The sequence below is a fragment of the Aptenodytes patagonicus genome, chromosome 2 (genome assembly GCF_965638725.1).
Source record: "Aptenodytes patagonicus chromosome 2, bAptPat1.pri.cur, whole genome shotgun sequence".
Taxonomy (NCBI): Eukaryota; Metazoa; Chordata; class Aves; order Sphenisciformes; family Spheniscidae; genus Aptenodytes; species Aptenodytes patagonicus.
In genome coordinates this window covers 165944578-165964268 of record NC_134950.1, presented here as the reverse complement: position 1 = coordinate 165964268, position 19691 = coordinate 165944578, and the positions used below count along the sequence as shown (strand labels likewise).

At 39.1% G+C, this 19691-nt stretch overlaps 1 protein-coding gene across 1 annotated transcript in view; it reads left to right on the top strand.

The window, feature by feature from the left end:
- The first annotated feature begins 1934 nt into the window (after positions 1 to 1934).
- The window catches only part of LOC143157301 (sodium channel protein type 5 subunit alpha-like), a 35749-nt gene continuing 17992 nt past the window's right edge, over positions 1935 to 19691 (top strand). The window contains exons 1-14 of the mRNA XM_076332122.1: positions 1935 to 2189; positions 3195 to 3313; positions 5549 to 5656; positions 7232 to 7360; positions 8182 to 8273; positions 9143 to 9364; positions 11753 to 11810; positions 12478 to 12619; positions 13116 to 13313; positions 14196 to 14378; positions 14921 to 15326; positions 16056 to 16178; positions 18140 to 18378; positions 18714 to 18914. Of these exons, the coding sequence (XP_076188237.1) occupies positions 1935 to 2189; positions 3195 to 3313; positions 5549 to 5656; positions 7232 to 7360; positions 8182 to 8273; positions 9143 to 9364; positions 11753 to 11810; positions 12478 to 12619; positions 13116 to 13313; positions 14196 to 14378; positions 14921 to 15326; positions 16056 to 16178; positions 18140 to 18378; positions 18714 to 18914 (2475 nt within the window). The remainder of the gene's footprint in view (positions 2190 to 3194; positions 3314 to 5548; positions 5657 to 7231; positions 7361 to 8181; positions 8274 to 9142; positions 9365 to 11752; positions 11811 to 12477; positions 12620 to 13115; positions 13314 to 14195; positions 14379 to 14920; positions 15327 to 16055; positions 16179 to 18139; positions 18379 to 18713; positions 18915 to 19691) is intronic.

Here is a 19691-nt window from a genome sequence, read left to right as displayed (position 1 = left end):
ACACAGAAGATCAGGTAGACTTTTATGGAAGTGCTGCATGGAGGGATGGGTATGTTTGGATGATTTGGCACAAAGCAGAATAAAGTAATTATTGTATTCCCTCTGTGCATTGCACAGAAATTGTGTCATTTCATGCATCATTCACAGCTCTCATTACTGATACCAGAACATCTAAATTACTCTGAGCATCAACAAAACAAATACCACTTTGGCTAGCTGAAGACTTGAAAACTTGGGAGTGGATGTTATTGTTTTCATTTTTGCTATAATACTACGCACAGCATCCAGACTGTTAGCGTGATCTTGAAAAGTGTAAAATAATGAGTATTCTTGCCTGAATGTCCTATTTCTCTTCCAGAAATGTTGCGATTCTGTGCTGGAAGCAAGGGTTACTTTTCATATTTATAATTTTGTGTGTTTATTTAATGGGAGAGGCAGGCAGACTGCAAAAATTAAGAGATTTCACTGCAGTTAGTTTGTCACTGGCCTCCAGCTGCTCTCGCAGCAATGGTTTCCTACAATTCAGCAATGTCAGGACAGCTGAAATCATGTTGTATCTGGGGAGAACTGAAATGGTGTTGCGTGGTAGGGTAAGATACAGGGAGTCAGCACACAGGCGGTAAAATTATTTATTTTCAATAAAACAAAGCTTCTTGATTCAGACTTTGTGTTTTCCTGGGATGTTGCATATAGTGCCTGGAAAGGAAAAGTGCAAGAGCGGGTCATCTGGCAGTTGTCCAGCAAGGAGAGTTTAAACTTTCCAAGATAAGGTCTGACTGCTAGTTATGGAGTCAACTTTGAAGGACACATTGAAGTGGTGGTGGCAGCTTCTGGATGGAAAGAGCTGGCTGCGTGCCTCTAATGTGATCTTCTTCCCTGCAGACTCAGCAGTGATCCATCCTGGGTAAAGTCCTCGACCGGTGGGATCATTTCGCAGTCTGCAGGTGGGGCTGCACTGGCTCAGTAGCTCCGTGACTCTGTACTGAATCAACAGTGTCTTCCTAGAGGTCATAATCAAAGAAAATATTTTAGAGGCATCTCCTTATAGAGCTTTTGAGTGAGTTTAGCACAAAGATGCAGGTCTGGATCATCTTACTCTGTGTACCGTTTTCAATTTTTTCACTGTCAATATATGTGCACTTCATGGTCTTGCTTTGAAGCTTTTCACAGTGTTAAGGTAGAAGGTTGGATTCACTGTGCTGCCAAGGTATGGACTCAGGTAGCATTTAGTTGGATGGTCAGGTATCCAACACCTGACCAAAATTCTCCATTAAACAATGCAAAGTATTTTTCTAGTATAATTTCACTTTTGTTGTTCTGACAAGCGGGCATAAAATATAAACTTTGTGCTTGATATTTGTCAGATCAGGCATTTTTGTCCACCATGTCAGTCAGTACTGACCCTATGGGTCACGAGTTAAATCCTAAACCTGACACCATCAGGGTGGGTTATCCATCTGAGTATCTACCCCTGCACTAGTTAATTTAATATTTGGTCCTTCTGTTGCAGACACAACTTCCACATATCTGATGTTGCAGTCTGATGGGTTTTACTGTCCCATTTCCAAATACTGGGTTAAACCAGCGCCTTAGGTTTTTTCTGAACAGCAGCTCAAGAGCATTTAGGATAACAGGTGTCTTAAATGAGGTGGTCTAAATACCCTCTTAAATTTGTAGAGGTCTGCCCACATCCTATCAGATACACATAATTAAAAAAATACTGAACAGACATCTCTCTGAAAAAGGTATTGATCATATCTTTTTCTTTTTCTTTTTAGAAGCTGATGGCTCAGAAAGTTTATGTTATTAGCCATGCATGGGCAAACTTTTTAAATTTTCATAACTTACCTGTTTTGGAGTTACTTATCTTGATTTCCTTTCTACTTGTTTCTATTCTTTGGACAAAAGCAGTGACAGGAAGAGAAGAATGAAAAATGGCCGAGTTCTTACTACTTGGTACCAACAACTTCCACAAATTCACTTATGAATCCTTGGCTGCTATCGAAAAGAGAATTGCTGCCAAGAAGAATTGTCGAAGAAATACTATAGACCAGAAACCTGAGGAGAAACTGCATCCTCAACTTGACCTAAAAGCTTTCCAGAAGTTACCAGCTCTCTATGGAAATCCTCCTCCAGAGCTCATTGGGGAACCACTGGAGGATCTCGACCCGTACTACAAAGATCGTAAGGTTAGAGCCAAACAAGATGCTTGATTCTAATTTGTTTTATTGTGTTGCTAAGAAGTGTTTATGTGAATGATCTATCAAACAGTTTTGCTTACATGCCTTTAGAAAAACTATCACCCCTTTCTAGGTTATAATAATGCAGGCAGTTGGCACGGCTGAATGACATGCTGTAATCTCCTTAAAAAAAGCTTAATTTTGAATTATAGGAATTAAATAATATGAACTTGATTAACACTTGAATCAGAATGGAAGCAGAGAAAATAAAATGGATAAAGGAAGAAAAGGGGGGGTTGAGTCAGATCTAGAAGAAATGATAATGATTTTGTAAATTTTCTTAAATTCCACGGTTTGAAAGAACGTGTTCCTCTCTATCTCAATGCTTATGCTCCACTTACATGTATAATAAATGATCACCTAAGTGTAAAAATTATTTTAAAACATTTACTGATGAATCCTTAAAACCTACTTATTCAAGCTCCGTATTCTAGTCATGAAGTATTGAAGAAAATGGTTTTCAATAAAGAGCAGAGAAATGGGAACTAATCCATTGGAAATTATACTTATTGCTTGCGAAATGGTTAATATTTTGAGCTAATTTCTACAGTCTTAGAGCTAGAGGATCACTATCAACAATAGCAAATAATGATAAAGGCTGCAATTCTTCCTTCCACCTCTGTATATCTTGACTCAATGAGAGGTTCAATTTATTTCAAGAGAATAGTCATAAGCAAGATTAGTTCTGTGCACAACTCTCTGCAAGTCCTAAGGTTTAAAAAAGAAGTTCAAGCTGAGGATTTTTTGCAGCTTGACAGTTAATGGGTATTAACTCTTCCATCAGTTTATGATGAAAGGATAGCAAAGTATTACAAAGAGTTTTCCCATTTAAACAAGCAGATTAAAGTTAACATCAAGCTCTTGCTCATCACCGATACAACAGGATATAGTACAAACGTGTTCTCTGTTCACTTTCCTGAAAGCTTTCCTTCATGTTTCTTTATTTCTTTAAAGATTTTCATAGTGCTAAACAAACAGAAAATAATCTTCAGATTTACTGCTACACGTGCCTTATGGATCCTCAGTCCTTTCCATCCAATCCGAAGAACAGCAATTAAAATTTTAATACATTCATATCCTTTTGTTGGCTTCATTCGCTCTTTTTCATTACAAAAACCTATGTAGTCTTGTGCTTTTATATTTTAGAGCATTGAATGAATCTAGTCTTTTCTCCGCTCCAGATTACTTCTAATTCTGAATTACTTTAGAAATTGTTATTGTCTTGGTAGTCTTGTGCTACTTAGAAATAAATATTTGTGTGAGTACTGGGGGTATTGAAGCCTGATTTTCTACAGATTTGTGTTTTGAGAATGATGTCTGATGTTGATTACCTGATGTCTCATAAACAAGTATCTCATACTGAAGCCTTTCTCACTGAGAAGACTAGTAAGATCTCTATTCTCTTTCCCATCTTTGTTTACCCAAACTGTAGGAATTAAAACCAACTCATGTGCCAAAGCTGATCAACCACTGGCCAATTTTAAGGAAAAAAGGCTGAAATAGTCAGGCACACATATGAAAACACATAGAAAGAAAAATTATGCAAACTTAGTTTCTTTAGGAAATCAGATTAAAAAATAGATCTTTGGTCTATGAAAGTGAAAATTTCCAGGGATGCTGTTGCAGGGAATGCCTTTGGAATATACACGTTGTCCTGGTTTTGGCTGGGATAGAGTTAATTTTCTTCCTAGTAGCTGGCATAGTGCTGTGTTTTGGATTTAGGATGAAAATAATGTTGATAACACACATTATTGTATTATCAACACGTTGATGTTTTAGTGGTTGCTAAGCAGTGCTTACACTAAGTCAAGGACTTTTCAGCTTCCCATGCTCTGCCAGGTGCACAAGAAGCTGGGAGGGGGCACAGCCAGGACAGCTGACCCAAACTGGCCAAAGGGACATTCCATACCATGGGACGTCATGCTTACTATATAAGCTGGGGGGAGATGGCTGGGGGGCAGTGATCACTGCTCGGGGACTGGCTGGGCATCAGTCGGCGGGTGGTGAGCGGTTGCATCACTTATTTTTCCTGGGTTTTGTTCCTTTCTTTCTCTCTCGTTGTTTTCCTTTTCATTACAATTTATTATTATTATCATCATATTTTATTTTATTTCAATTATTAAACTATTCTTATCTCAACCCACAAGTTTTCTTACTTTTGCTCTTTCAATTCTCTCCCCCATCCCACGGGGGGCGGGGGGGGAGGGTGAGCGAGCGGCTGTGTGGTGCTTGGTTTCTGACTGGGGTTAAACCACAACAAGGTAATATAGATCCCACCTCATACATCAAATTTAGCAATGCATCACTAGTGTATTGCTCCAGTTTGGCACGGGGGAATGAGACCAGAGCAATAACGCTGTGGCTTGGGGCTAAGTTCAGGCCCAGTGCAGAGTCCGCGGTATCCCTGTGTGGATTTTAGGTTTCCAGCCATCTCCTGGCTGTGTGGTGCTGAGTAAGCTGCGATGGGTCTGAAGATGTCATCGTAGCAGGGTACAGACATCCCTGGAGGAGTGATGGCTCTCATCTGAGGCTTCCCCCGGGCAGCAAGTTGGCTCATATTGGCATTTCAACACTAGTGGTCCAGCTCCTGGGTTTGTGACGGTTTGACCATGCCTAGAGCTAAAGCCAGGAGATTTTTTGTGGGGATGGAGAGGATGGATGATGGAAAGGCTAGATGTCTTTCCCACGGACATCTACCTCCTGGGTTGCCAAAATGTGTGGTATGACACGAGGCGTGAGATTCAGCTCCAGAGCCAAGTGCTTAAGCTTAGGTGTCTACACGAGAGCTAGATGCCCAAGTTCCTGTTCATCCCCTGTAGTCAGCAGGTCCCAGAGAGCAGCTGGGCAGCCCCAAGAGTTGGCTAAACATGGGCATCTAGAGTCCTTTGAGACACCTGCAAGTATCCTGGCACACTTCACGCTGTCCCTTCAGAAGAGCGCAGCTCTGCCGATTTAGAGTCAGTTTTCAGCTTCATCTATGTGACCTTGGGCAAGTTTTTAACTTTTATGCTATAAAATGAAACTAAAAATGCATCCTTCCTCCCACTCTTTGGGTGGTTGAAGGTCCTTTTACCAAGTTTGCAATGCTTAGAGCAGCAGATCTCTAGCCCATACAGAAGTCCAGATGGCATGCATAACAACGGTAGTGTGTTGTCATCTAATATGACTCAAAATCAGCAAATACATGTGCATGCTGTTCTCACATGTGCTTTAAATTAAAAACCAGATACTACATCTATGACTGATAGAATATCTAGTTACATTTCTGTGTCAATGTCATATTCTTTGCCTTCACTCCCATGACATACATTATTCACTTATTTTATCATGTGCACTATTATAACTAATTGTGCATTCATGGCTCTGACTGAGTCCTCTAAGGCTTCTGCATCTCCTTCGTGGAACAAGTATGTTGAGTAAGTATCTGTGGGTACGTATGTTTTTGAATTCTGTACTTATATTGAATTACTGAGACTTACCTTGCCGCCTTCACTCAAGATATTTTATGGGGGATTTAGAAGGAAAGTTGCTTGTGTTAGGACTTTGTCTTTTTTTTTGTTTGTTTTGAGGGAATATTTTTGCCTTTAAACTTCGTATCTACAAAAATTGTGGTGTTATAGGAGTAAGTGTAGATTAAGTTCTGCTGTTGAACTAGCTTCATGTCTGTCCTACTGCTCCAGTTTGTTATCCCACTTTCTGAAGTTATTCAGTAATTATTTGCTCTTTATCCAGACACATTTCCCATTGCTGCTGACGCTGATGAAGCACATCAAGAGCTGCTGTCTTTTAAAATTCTTTCTAATAATATTGAAATGCTGAGTTTTGCTCTAATAAAACACTGCCAGAAGCTCCTGGCCTGCAGGACGCTGTTAGAAAGTAAAGCTCTTATCTTCAGTGCTGCCAACACTTGCAATGTTAAATCACAATAAATCCATGCTTTTGTAGTCACACTTAAGCTGGATAATCCCACGTTTTTATTTTTTAAAAAGAATATTTCAGCTCTCACTTTTTTAGTTTGGCATAAAAATGTTAGAAAAAGAACCCTGATAATTCTAACACCTAACGCAAAGGAAAAGATTCCAAAATACTTAGTTTTAAAAACAGCTCTAAAGTTGTTTCTGACTATCTCACGTTACGTGACACTGAAACAGCTGGGAATGGCAAATCCTCCTGCAAGCAGAAACAAGACTTTGCATGGTATTAATATACTCATCTCCAGAAGATGCTGGGATACTTCTCTACTTATGAGAGCATAAAGGTTAGATAAGACTTGTATCTGCTGTTGGCATCAAAACTACTGTTCAAATGCATTTCAATAATAATTTCAGAATACTTCTTTCCAAATGAAAAAGGAAGCACTACATCCATATAATTTCTTAGTGCATTTGCTGACTACCAAATGAACGCCTTCTGAATTCCGTAGGGAGATCGCTCCCTTGTTGAAATGATAAGTGCACTCAATAAGTCCAGAAGAGCTTTTACTGATAATTTTCCATTAATAAGAATAATTGGCATCTTAAACTGAAAATCCTGAACTCTTGTATTTCTCTAAGTGTTTTAAACATTCTGCACAGAAATGGATGTTGCGTGCCCAAAGTAAATAATACACAGCATACCACACATTCACTTGGCCACTTGAAACCGGAGGAAGATACAGATTTTGATCTTTATTTTTATCAAGTAGCTAGGAGTTTTGTGTTTCTCAAATTATGGGGACTCATGTGAAAGTTTGAAAAAAATTGTTGAATGCCAAAAAAACACGTCACAGGCGTGCACGTTAATAGCCACGTCCAGATTGCAGTCAACTACTGTCTCAAACTCCGTATCAGTCAGATACTGGTAGAATACACTGAAATCAACTACAGCCTTTCCATTACTCCTCTGCAGCATTGGCTTGGTTTGTTGGCCTAGGCAGTAAATAGTCTGACTGTGTCTCTTCCGTTAATTGCTAATATTGCTGTTTTCCTTCGGTGCTTTTCTCCTGTCCTTAGATTTACTTTCACTGGCATTTACACTTTTGAATCATTGATAAAAATATTGGCAAGAGGATTCTGTCTAAATGAATTCACTTTCCTTCGAGATCCCTGGAACTGGTTGGATTTCAGTGTTATCATTATGGCGTAAGTGAGAACATATGAATTATGGATTACCTGCGCTCGCGCTCTGCGTTTGAAGTTCTTGTTGCTGTGGTGCAAAAGGCTGTCTGCAGTACAAAAAAACACCCTGCGGGTCTTAACTGCATCTGAAACTATCCAGGACATTGACTCTTCCCCTTGTTTTATCGCTCACTGTACAACAACAATGTATGAGTCTTTCAAGACGGGAGTAGAGCTGTGCAGAGCAATACATACTCTGCGGTGAGTGTACGTGAACGGATGCATTTCAATCAGTGAAAGGCAAGAGCTGGGCTCTTACAGAGAGCGTCTTATAGAGACATACAAATACAGACATACTGATCCTGTGAATGAAAGTGTAAGTTCGAAAATAGTGATGTGTACAGACACCAGGACAGTGGATGAAATTTGGGCTCTTTATCACAAAAAATCATAGTTGGAGCTTCAGTTTGAAGGAATTAGAAAGCTTTTATACGGGTCAGATGCAGCCACAGAAGGGAGATAGATAGAATCAAATGAGTTCAGCCAGTGTTTCAGCCTGAAATGAATAATTTTAAGTGTTATCTTTGTTTATATTTTAAATACATGGTATTTTAAGATGCTGACACAAAAGCAGCTGTGCACAAGCCAAGAGCTACCTCATAAGGAAAGTCTAAAAATCAAGAAATGGGTTTCTATTTTATAATTCTTCAGACAAATCCTTGATAAGTAATTTATTAATACTTAAAATATGCTCAGAAGTATTGACAGTTAAGAATGACCACTGTAAAATAATTGCCCTGTTTACTCCGTTCAGCCACTTGACATATCACATCCTGACTTTACAGGTACGTGGGAGCATTTAGTACCCTGGGGAGCGTATCAGTCCTTCGGACTTTCAGGGTTCTGAGAGCTTTAAAAACCATTTCAGTAGTCCCAGGTAAGACACCCTATTTGTTGAATGTTTTCTGCTACTTAAAATCGATTCTTTACTCCAATCAAAATGTTGGGGTTTGCCTTTTCTTTTTTTTTTTCTTTTTTTTTCTTTTTTTTTTCTCTATATCTTTCATTGGTTGCAGACACAGCTGAATTTGTGGACACAAATAGTGTCTCAGTCCACTGGCCCAACCAGAATAAATCAAACGTTAGAAACAATCTTGTATTTAATTTATTTTCATTATGCTTTTAAAGACTTTGTTAACACTTTATTATGTCAGTTTTACAGAATGTTCTTCTAGCTGGTCCATGTGTTATAGTTCAACAGAAACACCTCTGGTGACTGAACGGACTTTATTATTAATGATCTTACATCATCCCTGGGAAAATTACTTTTTTTTTTTTTTCACTTTTCCCTTAGTTATAAAGTCAGTGAATGTTTTCTCAAGACTAAATACAAATTAAGAACCAGCAGATCACCCCTGTCTTCTCTTTCTGGTCTTTTTCATCATATTTGTTGTTTCCAGTGTTTCCAGGTTCTTCAGAGATTGTCAGTGTTGGAAATTTAATTTGAATTATGCATATTACTCTTTCTGGATAAGGAAAAACTAGACTATCTCTGGTTCCTCATCCGTGCCTAAATATCTTACAGGGATTAAAAGAACATCTGGAAATTGTAGGGTCAATCAAATGGGGGAAAAAAAAAATTGTTCTCATATTAATTACTCTCTCATCTAAACTGTATTTGCATTGCAAACATATTTGCCACATATTATCCAGTAATTTTGGTACTTTGGTTGCTATACATTGTTTTAACTCAGTTAAAATCTCAGTTTTTCATCCTGTTTTTCCCTTTGTATATTGTCTTCCTAGGACTCAAGATCATTGTAGGGGCACTTATCCAGTCTGTTAAGAAACTTGCTGATGTGATGATCCTGACTGTTTTCTGCCTGAGTGTCTTTGCCCTCATAGGCCTCCAGCTTTTTAAGGGCAATCTAAGACAAAAGTGTTTCAGGAACTCTACAGAGTCCAATAAAATACTTTCTTTCCTTAAAAAAACATGGGTATCCTATGAAATGTTTGCTAATTACACAGGTAATTTTTCTCCTTACTTCTTTTTTAGATTGTAGTATAGACACCTATGCATGCATGTATAACCACTGCTGTAAATGATATTGATGTTTTGATGATTGATGTTTTGATAATGGCCTTCAGGTTGCCAGAGCAGCTTGCAGACATCCAGGAATGCACCCCTTCCCTTCATTATAAGAAATAGCACTCCCAAATTTTCCGGTAACGTCCAGCTCTGTTTCCCAGAATGATATGACAATAACTGAAATACGCATTAGCTCATTCTCTGCTGTAATTCCCCAAAGTTCACCTTTTACTACATGCTGAAGAGTCCATGCACCTTCATTTTGCTGCCCAGTGAATTACTCTTCAGCTTGAAACAGAGGAATCTGTTTAAAAGTCAAAGTTACTTTCTTCTTCACGTCATATGTATCTTATTTTATGTCTTATATAAGATGTATACAATATACATCTTTCATGTCTATTTCTTGACTGAGGCTGGTGGTGGAAGCATAGAGCAGATATCTGAAAATGCACCAAAGCATTCTCAGAGGAACAGCAACTGTAAGATGCAATTCAGAGAGCAAAAGCCTTGTGTTACAGGAAAAGCCTCAATATACATGAAAAAATACACTCAAAGTAAACAACGTCTATGCCAGAAATATGAAGGAAGCTTCATCACTGAAGAAAATCTCCACCAGCGAGTTCAGACATAGCAGCAGCTGTATAGGGAGAAAAGCATTCTCCCAGGGGAAATGTTGAAATACATAAAAAAGCCACACAGGATTGCTGTTTGGATACACTCCGTGTGGAAGGTTTGTTCAGACAGGATTTCTTTAATAACTTCATAGTCCAGGGGGAGAAAGTCTTTATATAAAAGGTTTTTGAGAAAAACTTTTTGCAAGAAACTCTTGTACCTACCAAAAAATCACACATAAGAACAAAGTCATTTACACATACAGAATGTTGTAAAAATCATAGTTGAAAGCAAACTTCAAAAGAAACCAGGCAGTGACTAGAGTAGTGCACAAGAGACCATGGATGTGACAAATTTTGGCCAAAAATACTAATTTTCTGTGCTGAAGAAACAGGAAACAAAAACACCTAATTTTTTTTTTCATGCAAAACATTGCGGCTGTATAAAGGCGATGGCCTAGAGAAAGTAGGGCTCAAGAAATTAAAAATCTGTGTTGCTTCACAAGCTTTGTCCTGTTCACATCCTATGCCATACATCTTGTGTGCAGGGTGATTCGCAGTGATGGCAAAAGGAATAGGAGCCCAAACAGGTTTAATGAAAGCTAGATGACTTTCCTACACGATTTAGGGCTTATAGCACTGTAAGCCCAGTTTTCTATTAAATGTGGTTTTTTGCATATTTTTTACGGGCTGCTTTTGTCCTGACTTTGTGTGAAGTTTCTATCTCCAACATGGAGAACTACACATTATTACGATTCTCTGAAGCTCAGTCACTGAATCTTCCTAAAAAACTTTTTTGTCAGTTGGCAGGAGCAGAGCTGAACAAAATTTGGGTGGAAAGTAGCCCAGATAATAACTCATTCCTTTATGGTGTATTTACATGGTACAGTACGGCCGATATTAAAGATTCCTGCTGGCTCTGAATCACGCCGACTTGCCTGATGAGCACAGCTGAGGTTTGAGAAGCACCAGGAAGACACGAGACACCCCTTCCGTCTGGGATAATAAACCCACATCTTAATGGGGCTAATTAGCTATTAACACTAAAGCTATTACTTTCAGTCTGCTGCCAGCTCAGGCATCAGAGTAACTCATGCTAAGAGAACTAGGGAGAGAGGTCAAAAAGGGCACAGCTCCAGCATCCTAATGGACAAATCTGTATTTCTCAACTAAGCAGGGTTAGGACCTGCTGTGGCTCAGCAGAGCAGTGACTTGGCGTGGTGTACATCCACACTGCCAAACACTCTTTCTTCCTCCTCAAAATAGGATTCTGTTTTTATTGCTTATTGGAAACAGAACTGGTCTATGCTCCCCCAAATGATGTTCGTGTGCTGTTCCGGAGAGGGCTAATTGCTACGGGCCAAAGCTGTGCCAGAGTTCGTGCTCACGATTACCAAACCAGGGACTGCGCTTGAGCCTGTGCCCTCCAATTCTTGATTTCCTTTACGCAGATGTGGCCAAAATGACAATATTTTTAAAAACTCTTCTTTAAGGACTGCCTTCAGTCTGAAATTTGTGCATAAACATATGTATGTTTATAAATGAGGACAGGACATCTTGCAATCTGGTGCAGTTACTGTGAGCGTGGGAAACCTGTCTATGTGTGTGCATATACACTTACAGGTCACTGATTATTCATCACTACTTATATTAAAGGGTAGAGGATTCAGGCTAAAAAGTGCTTTGTTTTTAAATTTTCTTCCCCTTTTTTTATAGCATACTTTGCTAAGAAAAAGGGCACTTCAGATCTTTTGCTGTGTGGTTCTGGTGCTGGGTAAGTGCACTTAAGAATATTTATTCTTTGGAAGTTTTCTCTGCCTCAGTGCTTCTGTATTTGCTCAGTCATATGAGACAAAAGCAGAAATTCCAGGCTTTCCTTGAAGGCAGAAACAGGAACACAGACGACAAAATATAGTAAACAGTCAGATAATTTAATACTTGTAGAGACTGAAGCATGAACCTGCAGTTGGCTTATTCAGGTCTAAATTCCTTTGAGCCCTTCCAGAAGTGCTGTCTTTCTCTTCCCCATTGATGTACGGGAGAACTGGAAACATGAAGGATATAGCACAGCACAGACACACTCCTCTCTGTAAAGGCTAATGAGTGTTAAACTGGGAAAACAAAACATGGATTTTGGAGGGCAGGTTTGGGCGAGGAGGGAGATGTGGCTGCTTTGCACTGAGAGGCAAGGGATGAGAATTGGTGATGAGGGAGCTGTCCTGGGTTGGTGGCCTGCTCCAGCCTGTCTTCTTCCTTTGTTGCTGCGTTGTGGGTGCTGTTGTTTCCATCCCACTTTCCAGCCAATACTACCTGGAGTAGAAAATTGGCTTACAATCTAATGAAACGCAGAGCCGAATAATAATGAGAACTGTCACATAAGCTGAAGTTTTCCTTGAAATCTGCACAGTTAAAAGAGCTCCACTTTCTATTATTACTTCTAGGGTCTGTCCTCCAGACTATATATGCTTGAAAATTGGGCCAAATCCTGATTACGATTTCACTAGTTTTGATACGTTTGGCTGGGCTTTTCTTTCCTTATTCCGCCTGATGACCCAGGACTACTGGGAGCGTCTATACCAGCAGGTACCAGCTTTGTACATAGTTCAGAACCAGTCTTCCAGGGAGAGCAACAGCTGAAGCAGAAAATGGGTAGAGAGGACAAGAAACCTCAAATAAAAGCAATAGCTGCAAGTCATCGAGTCCAGATTCTCCCTTCTCCCTTCCAGCAAGCTGTGACTCCTTGAAAAAGGATGCCGAAGCGCTTCCCAGCAATAGCCCTATTACCCTACTGGTTTAGGGACTTAAAAAAAAGGACTAAAAGGGTCCTGTATTGTCCTTCAAAAATACAAGAATGCCTCCTCCATCGTCCTCATGGGGTGTACAATCAGTGATTCATAGGTGATCGTATAGGAAGAGGGAGAAAGAGGGGGAAGAAGGACCAAGGAAGTTATATTTCCATTTAAGCTTCCTAAAGCATTGTGTCTAGGAAGCTGAGTGCTTCTAAAGATTTCAGAGACTCATTGAAAGCCTATTTGTTTTTTTTACGGTAATTTTTATCTCTGGGGTGTGTTGCTTACAGACCCTCAGAGCTTCTGGGAAGGTGTATATACTCTTCTTCATGCTGGTCATCTTTCTGGGCTCATTTTATCTAGTCAACTTGATTCTGGCTGTAGTAACAATGGCATATGAAGACCAGAACAAGGCCACCATTGCTGAAACAGAGGCAAAGGAAAGGAAATTTCAGGAAGCCATGGAATTATTACAGAGGGAGCAGGAGGTACGTAAATTATTCCCTTGCAAGCATTAGTCTCAGTGCTCTGTTGTCAGTTACATAAGAAAAAGCATCACACCTTGTGTACAGCTGTATATAGTAGTCACTCATCGGACCAGGAGCAAGTGAAAACTTATTGAAAGTAGTGATTCCTAGAGCTACAGGAGCAATTCCTTGTTCAGCTGTGTATTTTTCCTGTGAAACAATTAATTTTGTTGCGGATAATGAGTATTAAAGGCTGCTGTTACTGTAAGAAAAATAGTATTTTAAAATCTGGGAAATGTAAAATTCCATCAGCTAGCAGTTTCCAAAAGAAAATGTAGCTGGTTTTTAATTTTTCTTCTATTCAACCTATAATAGTTGAATGAAAAGTCTCTTGGTAACTTAAATGGCTTAGAAGCTTCTGGAACAAAATACTCCTGTGTTTTGAAAATATTGTCCTAAATTCAGTATGAGAAGGAAAGTCAGTCACAGTGTGAATACAGTCCCAAGGATCCCCAGTGAAAAGACAGAATTTTAATACTGCTTGAGCGTTTATTTGGGGAAAAGGATCTATTCTACAGCATTATTTTCAAACTGAGTGTTTTTATTGTAAGCAAATCTGCCATACAGAGGAATAGGAGCTATAATGTGATTATTTTGCCCCTGGCAGACCCAGTGCATACAATCATGTAACATACTGCAAATAGCAAATTGTTCAGTGCTCCATATGTTGGGGAAATTCTCTCCTCTTTCTTTTAGTGTTATCACATATTGGAAGATTCTTAATGAGTTTTGTGAAACACAAATTTTTAAGAGGAAATAATATAGAGCACAGAAGTGTTTTCTTTCTGCTTATATTCAAAGTACCCAGCAAAAGTATCATCCATGTTTTTGTTTTAATTTCAGTCATTGGCTATTAAAGGAACTGATATTCTGTCAATTAGCTCCTTTGAAGCCTCTTCTCTGTCTACCAAAGAAATCAAAGAAAGAAGCAATAGGAAAAAGAGAAATAAGTCCTTGGGGATAGAAGATAATGAAGAAGAACAACAATTCCCCAAGTCACAGTCCACAGACAATCAACGAAAGTTGGTAATCTATTGTCTGAATCTGAGATCCTTACAGCTTTTTCAATTTTAATACAAAAATAAATTGTTTGAAAGCACAAACCAAATCCTATTACAAACACTGATCACTCTTAAGTCTTAATTTTAACAACATTTTGGGATAAGGAAGAATTATATGTAAAATTTAATTTGAAAAGGAAATACTATAAACAAAGGATAGAAGGAAAGTTATAATAACAATTAAAATACATTTTCTGTAACACTGAGGAATAGAAAAAAGTGAATGACTATCAGAATTTAACTTTTGTGCCATCATTCTCTGTTAAAAAAATCTTATTTAAAATATAAATATAAAGTTTATCACAAAAATAGCTGCTACAGCTGGTAGGATTTTACTATCTGCCTTTTAAAATCTGAGCAAAATCCTTTCTGAAAAATCTAAATAAGAGTTTTGGAATTGGTATAGTTGATAGGAAATGTTACAAAACTCTAAACATTTATGGCTTCCCAAAATCTTCTCTATGATATTATGCCATTATCTCTTTATTCCTTTCCCTGGGCTTTTAGTCTTTCCTTGGCCTGGTGTACGGTCCCAACGCAAATCAGGTGAAACGCAGACTTAGCCACGGGAACGTGTTCAATTTCAAAAAACCTGCTTTAGAAGTTGATTCCAGAATGGATTTTGGTGATGAGGAGACCCGCAGTGCCGGGGAACATGGAATCCAGTGTCGGTCACTGTTGGTCACGCAGATGGGAAGACGCTCCAGCGTGCCAAGTCAAATGAGCCACAGCTCTTACCCCGCTACCCCGAACTGCGTGCAGAGCAGCAAGTGGGCTAACGCGGACGACTGCAACGGGGTGATTTTGGTGATGGGAGGAGGAAGCAGCAGGGTGCACAGTCTAGATCCAGTGTCTTCTGAAGGAGCAATGCTTCCACCGGTGATAGAAGACCTGGGCAGGGGTGATCTGGTAAGTAAAAGATATTATTTTAAGTATATACTTCATATTATGGTTTATCCATAAGTGGCAGGTTTGTCTTAAGAGTTTCAGTGAAATGGCAAACAGTGATGTGAAATGAAGTATACTGACGTGGGGAGTTAGTTGTCGTAGAAAGTGGTTTTTAATACTCTGATGAATTCCCAAAAACTAGAGTTCATTGCTTCAGCATTCCTGTTATAAACCCCGGTTTTCTTCTGTGCGCAACTTGTACTAACATACTTTTGAAGGTTCCTAGTGCTGGAATTGTAAGTCACCAGAGAGTCTTTGTATCCCATGCCACGTCCAGGGAGGTAGTTTTGAGCAGTACCTGTAATTTCTTTCTCCTTCACAGCACCTTTAGCACCATGCATAAGTTTTGTCTGTAAGTTCCCCAAGCAGGTAGAGATGCTTTTCTACCAGTTTATCCCTCATCTCTCTCCTTTTCCATTAGTTCCTGGAACATTTCCTAGGCCTATTTCCCCTCATACACTTATTTCCAAGGTTTGTGCTTGCCCTGTTGCTATTACGTGCCTGCAGGATCCATTTACTGCAGCATTATTACTGTTGAGTAGGACTCAACATCTATTACATCTTGTAAAAAGGTACATTTATTTGGCTGCGTGTCATTGTTCCTATTAACATTCATAGTTACCCATCATCACATCCTACTTAATTTTATTCTTGTGGTATCTCTCTAATCATGTTTACTTCTTTAAGCAGCCAGCTGTAAATAATGAGAGCAGCATGATGCATTTGCCTCCTCATCTGTCAGTGGAGTACTTTAATGAGGCACTTCAGAGACAAAGGGCAGCAAGTGCAGTCAGCATAATTACCAGTGTCTTAGAGGGTAAGTGATTCCTCATTATGCTTATTTCTCATCCTAAGGTAATGCTAGCGTGAAAGACCAAAATGTCAATAAGTTTCTTAAATGTTAACAGAGATTTGTAGGTGTGTAGTTAGGAATTTCATTGTTAATTTGGCTCTCTTAAAAAAAAAAAAAAAAAAGCATTACCACAGAGTCTTTATGCACTGGAACGCATCCTTTGCCTATTGTAAGATCTTATTTTGTAGGACAGACAGCGAAGGGGATTGGAGTGAGAGGGGGTGGAGGGAGTTTCTCTGGCATCTGAGGTGCACGACTGAGATACTGTTTTCTCCTCCTGACCCTGCGACTTGTGACATGTCACTGGCAGAGCCATAGGCATGCAGAATCCAACAATAAGATTATTCAAGCAAAGTCAGTTGTGGGAATTCCTGGGTTTTGAATACTTAACCTCACTATTTTATTCCTTTAACTTACCTTTCCTTGTGAATTTTTTGGGGGGTTTTATCACTGTGACAGTAACTTTGATAACTGATAGTTTTGTTGCAGATCTTACTGAAAAATTTCAGCCCAAGTTGTTCAGGATGAGAAAGTCTTGTTTTGTTCTGTCCCTGTTGAGGAGCTCTATCACCAGTTCTTGGACCACAAGTATGGGATTTAGCAGGGGGGTGCCGTTGTTCCAGGGAGGCCCCTTTTTTTAAATTTTTTTTAAATTGTTCTTGGGAGAATCACAGTTGCAACACATCCAGTGGAGCCTTGCTTTGCAGTGTAATGCACCAAAGATCTGGGGTTTGTTGCACACTTTCAGCTGTGAACTGGGACGGAACAGGACTTGTAGCTCTAAGTGGCTGTGGATTAACCTGAGAACGGGGAGCAGAAAGGGTCTTTGCTGGGACCTGAACACCGGTTCTGCTGGATCCACACTGTGTACATAAAGAAGCCATTTGATCTAGAAGAACAGAAGACAAGAGCTAGACCTGGAATGGGTTTGAGTCAAGGTGATCACACTGGAATAAGCAGTGTAGGGTGGAATCTGAGACTTGAGCCTGGAGAAGAAATTAAAACTAAACAGTGGGAAGAAATAAGGACAGGTCCAACTAAGAAAAGGATATGAGTCAGATTGAGCTCATCTGATCTCTGAAACACTTTCAGGTCCGTGAAAACCAGATTACTAATAATTCCTACTGTGCTTGTATTTAGCTTTAAGTAAGCTCCAGTTTGTCAATGAATTTGCACAGGACTTCAGCAGGGTCAAAAGTATTTTGGAGGACTCGTTAATATTGATGGTGAAGAAAGAAAGGCTATGAGATTTATATTTGACCAAAAGAATGTAAATGACAAAGGCAGAACAGCTTCTATCCCCCATCCCATAGAAACTGGAGAGGTGCGGCAACTTGCATCAGCTGGGAAACAGTAGGCATGACCTTTCCAGTAGAAGAGGCCTAAGGCCAAATTTCAGGCACCGTAGTTTGGATTTGCCTCACCTACCGTCAGAATTCCTGTGGCTTCCACTGACTCTCTAGACTTCCTTGAGAGCCAAAGGAGACAAAAAGATGTTGGGTGTGATACAGCCAGTGTCCTAGACATCTACGTAAGGATAAGGTGAGAAGTGCCTTAGCTGCTATATTGACCTACAAGAGCGTGAGGGGCTGCGGTGTGGCCTCTGCATTGTAAACTTCGGTATTTAGTCAGATGATTGTAGTACAAATCTGAGTCTAAGGCAAATAAATCCTGACCCAAAGGCTTTTGAAGTAAGTTCACACCAATGAATTTTGAATCCATTTTTTTCTGAATTTTATGTTCATGTTTTTTAGCTCATGTAAGGACTACGTGAACGGTAGAAAGTGCAGGGAAGCTCTGGGGCTCTGTGTGAGATGTGAGGTTTCCTTTTTCTTCTCTGGTCTTTTGAATACTCAAAGTTGTTATTTCACCATCTTGCTCAGTGATAACTATTTAATTATAGTGGGGTTTTCCTTTGCATTTAGAACTTGAAGAATCCCAGTGGAGATGCCCACCGTGCCTGAGTAATTTTGCTTTAAAGTATCTAATTTGGGACTGTTGTCCGCTTTGGTTGAGAATCAAGAAGAAAGTGGCTGCTATCATAAAGGATCCTTTTGTTGATCTCACCATCACTGTTTGCATTGTGATGAACACTTTGTTCATGGCACTGGAGCACAATAATATGTCAGATAACTTTGGATGGATGCTTAATGTAGGCAACTTGGTAAGCAAATTCTCAACTATGTGATATTTTATACCAAGGATTGATTGATGGGTGTTTTCACTTGAGACATAACTGTAAAATTAGAGATCAGCAAACTCTGCATTTATAAACTCTAAATTTCTAATATAGACAATTCCCAGATTTTATTGATACACTTCTAACGCACTCCTGAGAAAGCGGAAAACAATCCTTCCATTTTAATTGAAAGTGCATTAGGAGTTCATAAAAATGGGTTTTGTTGACCTGTCCATGAATGTTACTTGCGGGAACAGGATCTAAAGATAAGATAAATTCATGGCTACTTTTAGGCTGATGCTACTGTTTCTTTGTCACAGATTTTTACAGGAATCTTCACTACAGAAATGATCTTAAAAATCATCGCTCTAGATCCCTATTATTATTTTCAGCAGCACTGGAATATTTTTGACAGTGTCATTGTCACACTGAGTTTAATTGAACTGGGTTTACCCAAACACAAAGGCAAGAAAGAAAGGCGAAAAGGAGGAAGCCTGACAGTTTTACGATCCTTCAGACTGGTAATGCCTCACGCTTACTCAGTTGTATGAAACATTATGTTGTGAATATAATAGAGAATACTTCTGTTGTCTGCAGTTAGGATGCAGGAAATGATTATTTCTTTCAATTATTTTTTTTTCCTCCTCTCGGCACTAGGAATAAGAAACACAGTCTTAAACTCCTTGTGATGTTAGAGTCAGAGTTTAATGACATATACCTTTCTTTTGAATACCCTAAGAAATATTCAGAGGAAAAATATTCCAGAGTAGACATGTTATAAAACTGGTGTCAAAAATTAAAAACCAGCACAGGAAACTTAGGAAAAAAGTGTCAGAGTACAAATACAGAAAAAACAATACTTAAAAATAGACATGAAATGATGTTAAGATATTCGTTTCATATACTGTGGACCAATTTAGGTTGCTTTACCAAAAGATAGACTTCTTTTATAGTAAAATAGCAGCTGGTCTTCCAACTTTGGTCCTTTTTGTTACGTGTAAGTTAAGCACCATAGTCTACATCCAGTGCATTGTATGGATACCTGCCCGTGTGGGCCAAACACTTACCAGGGACTCGTGTCAGCCTGGTCCTTTACGAGGCGCTTATTTTATGTTTGCAGTGTTTCCCAGTTTAAAAAAAAAACAAAAAACAACAAAGAAAACAAATTAAAAAAAAATCTATAAATACTTCTTAAAAAGTATTAGTGTCACAGTGCCACAAATATTGCTGGAATAGTTCAGAATATCTGTAAAATAGTTTTTGCAGGATTTGAATGATGCAAAGATGGGTTATCTCTA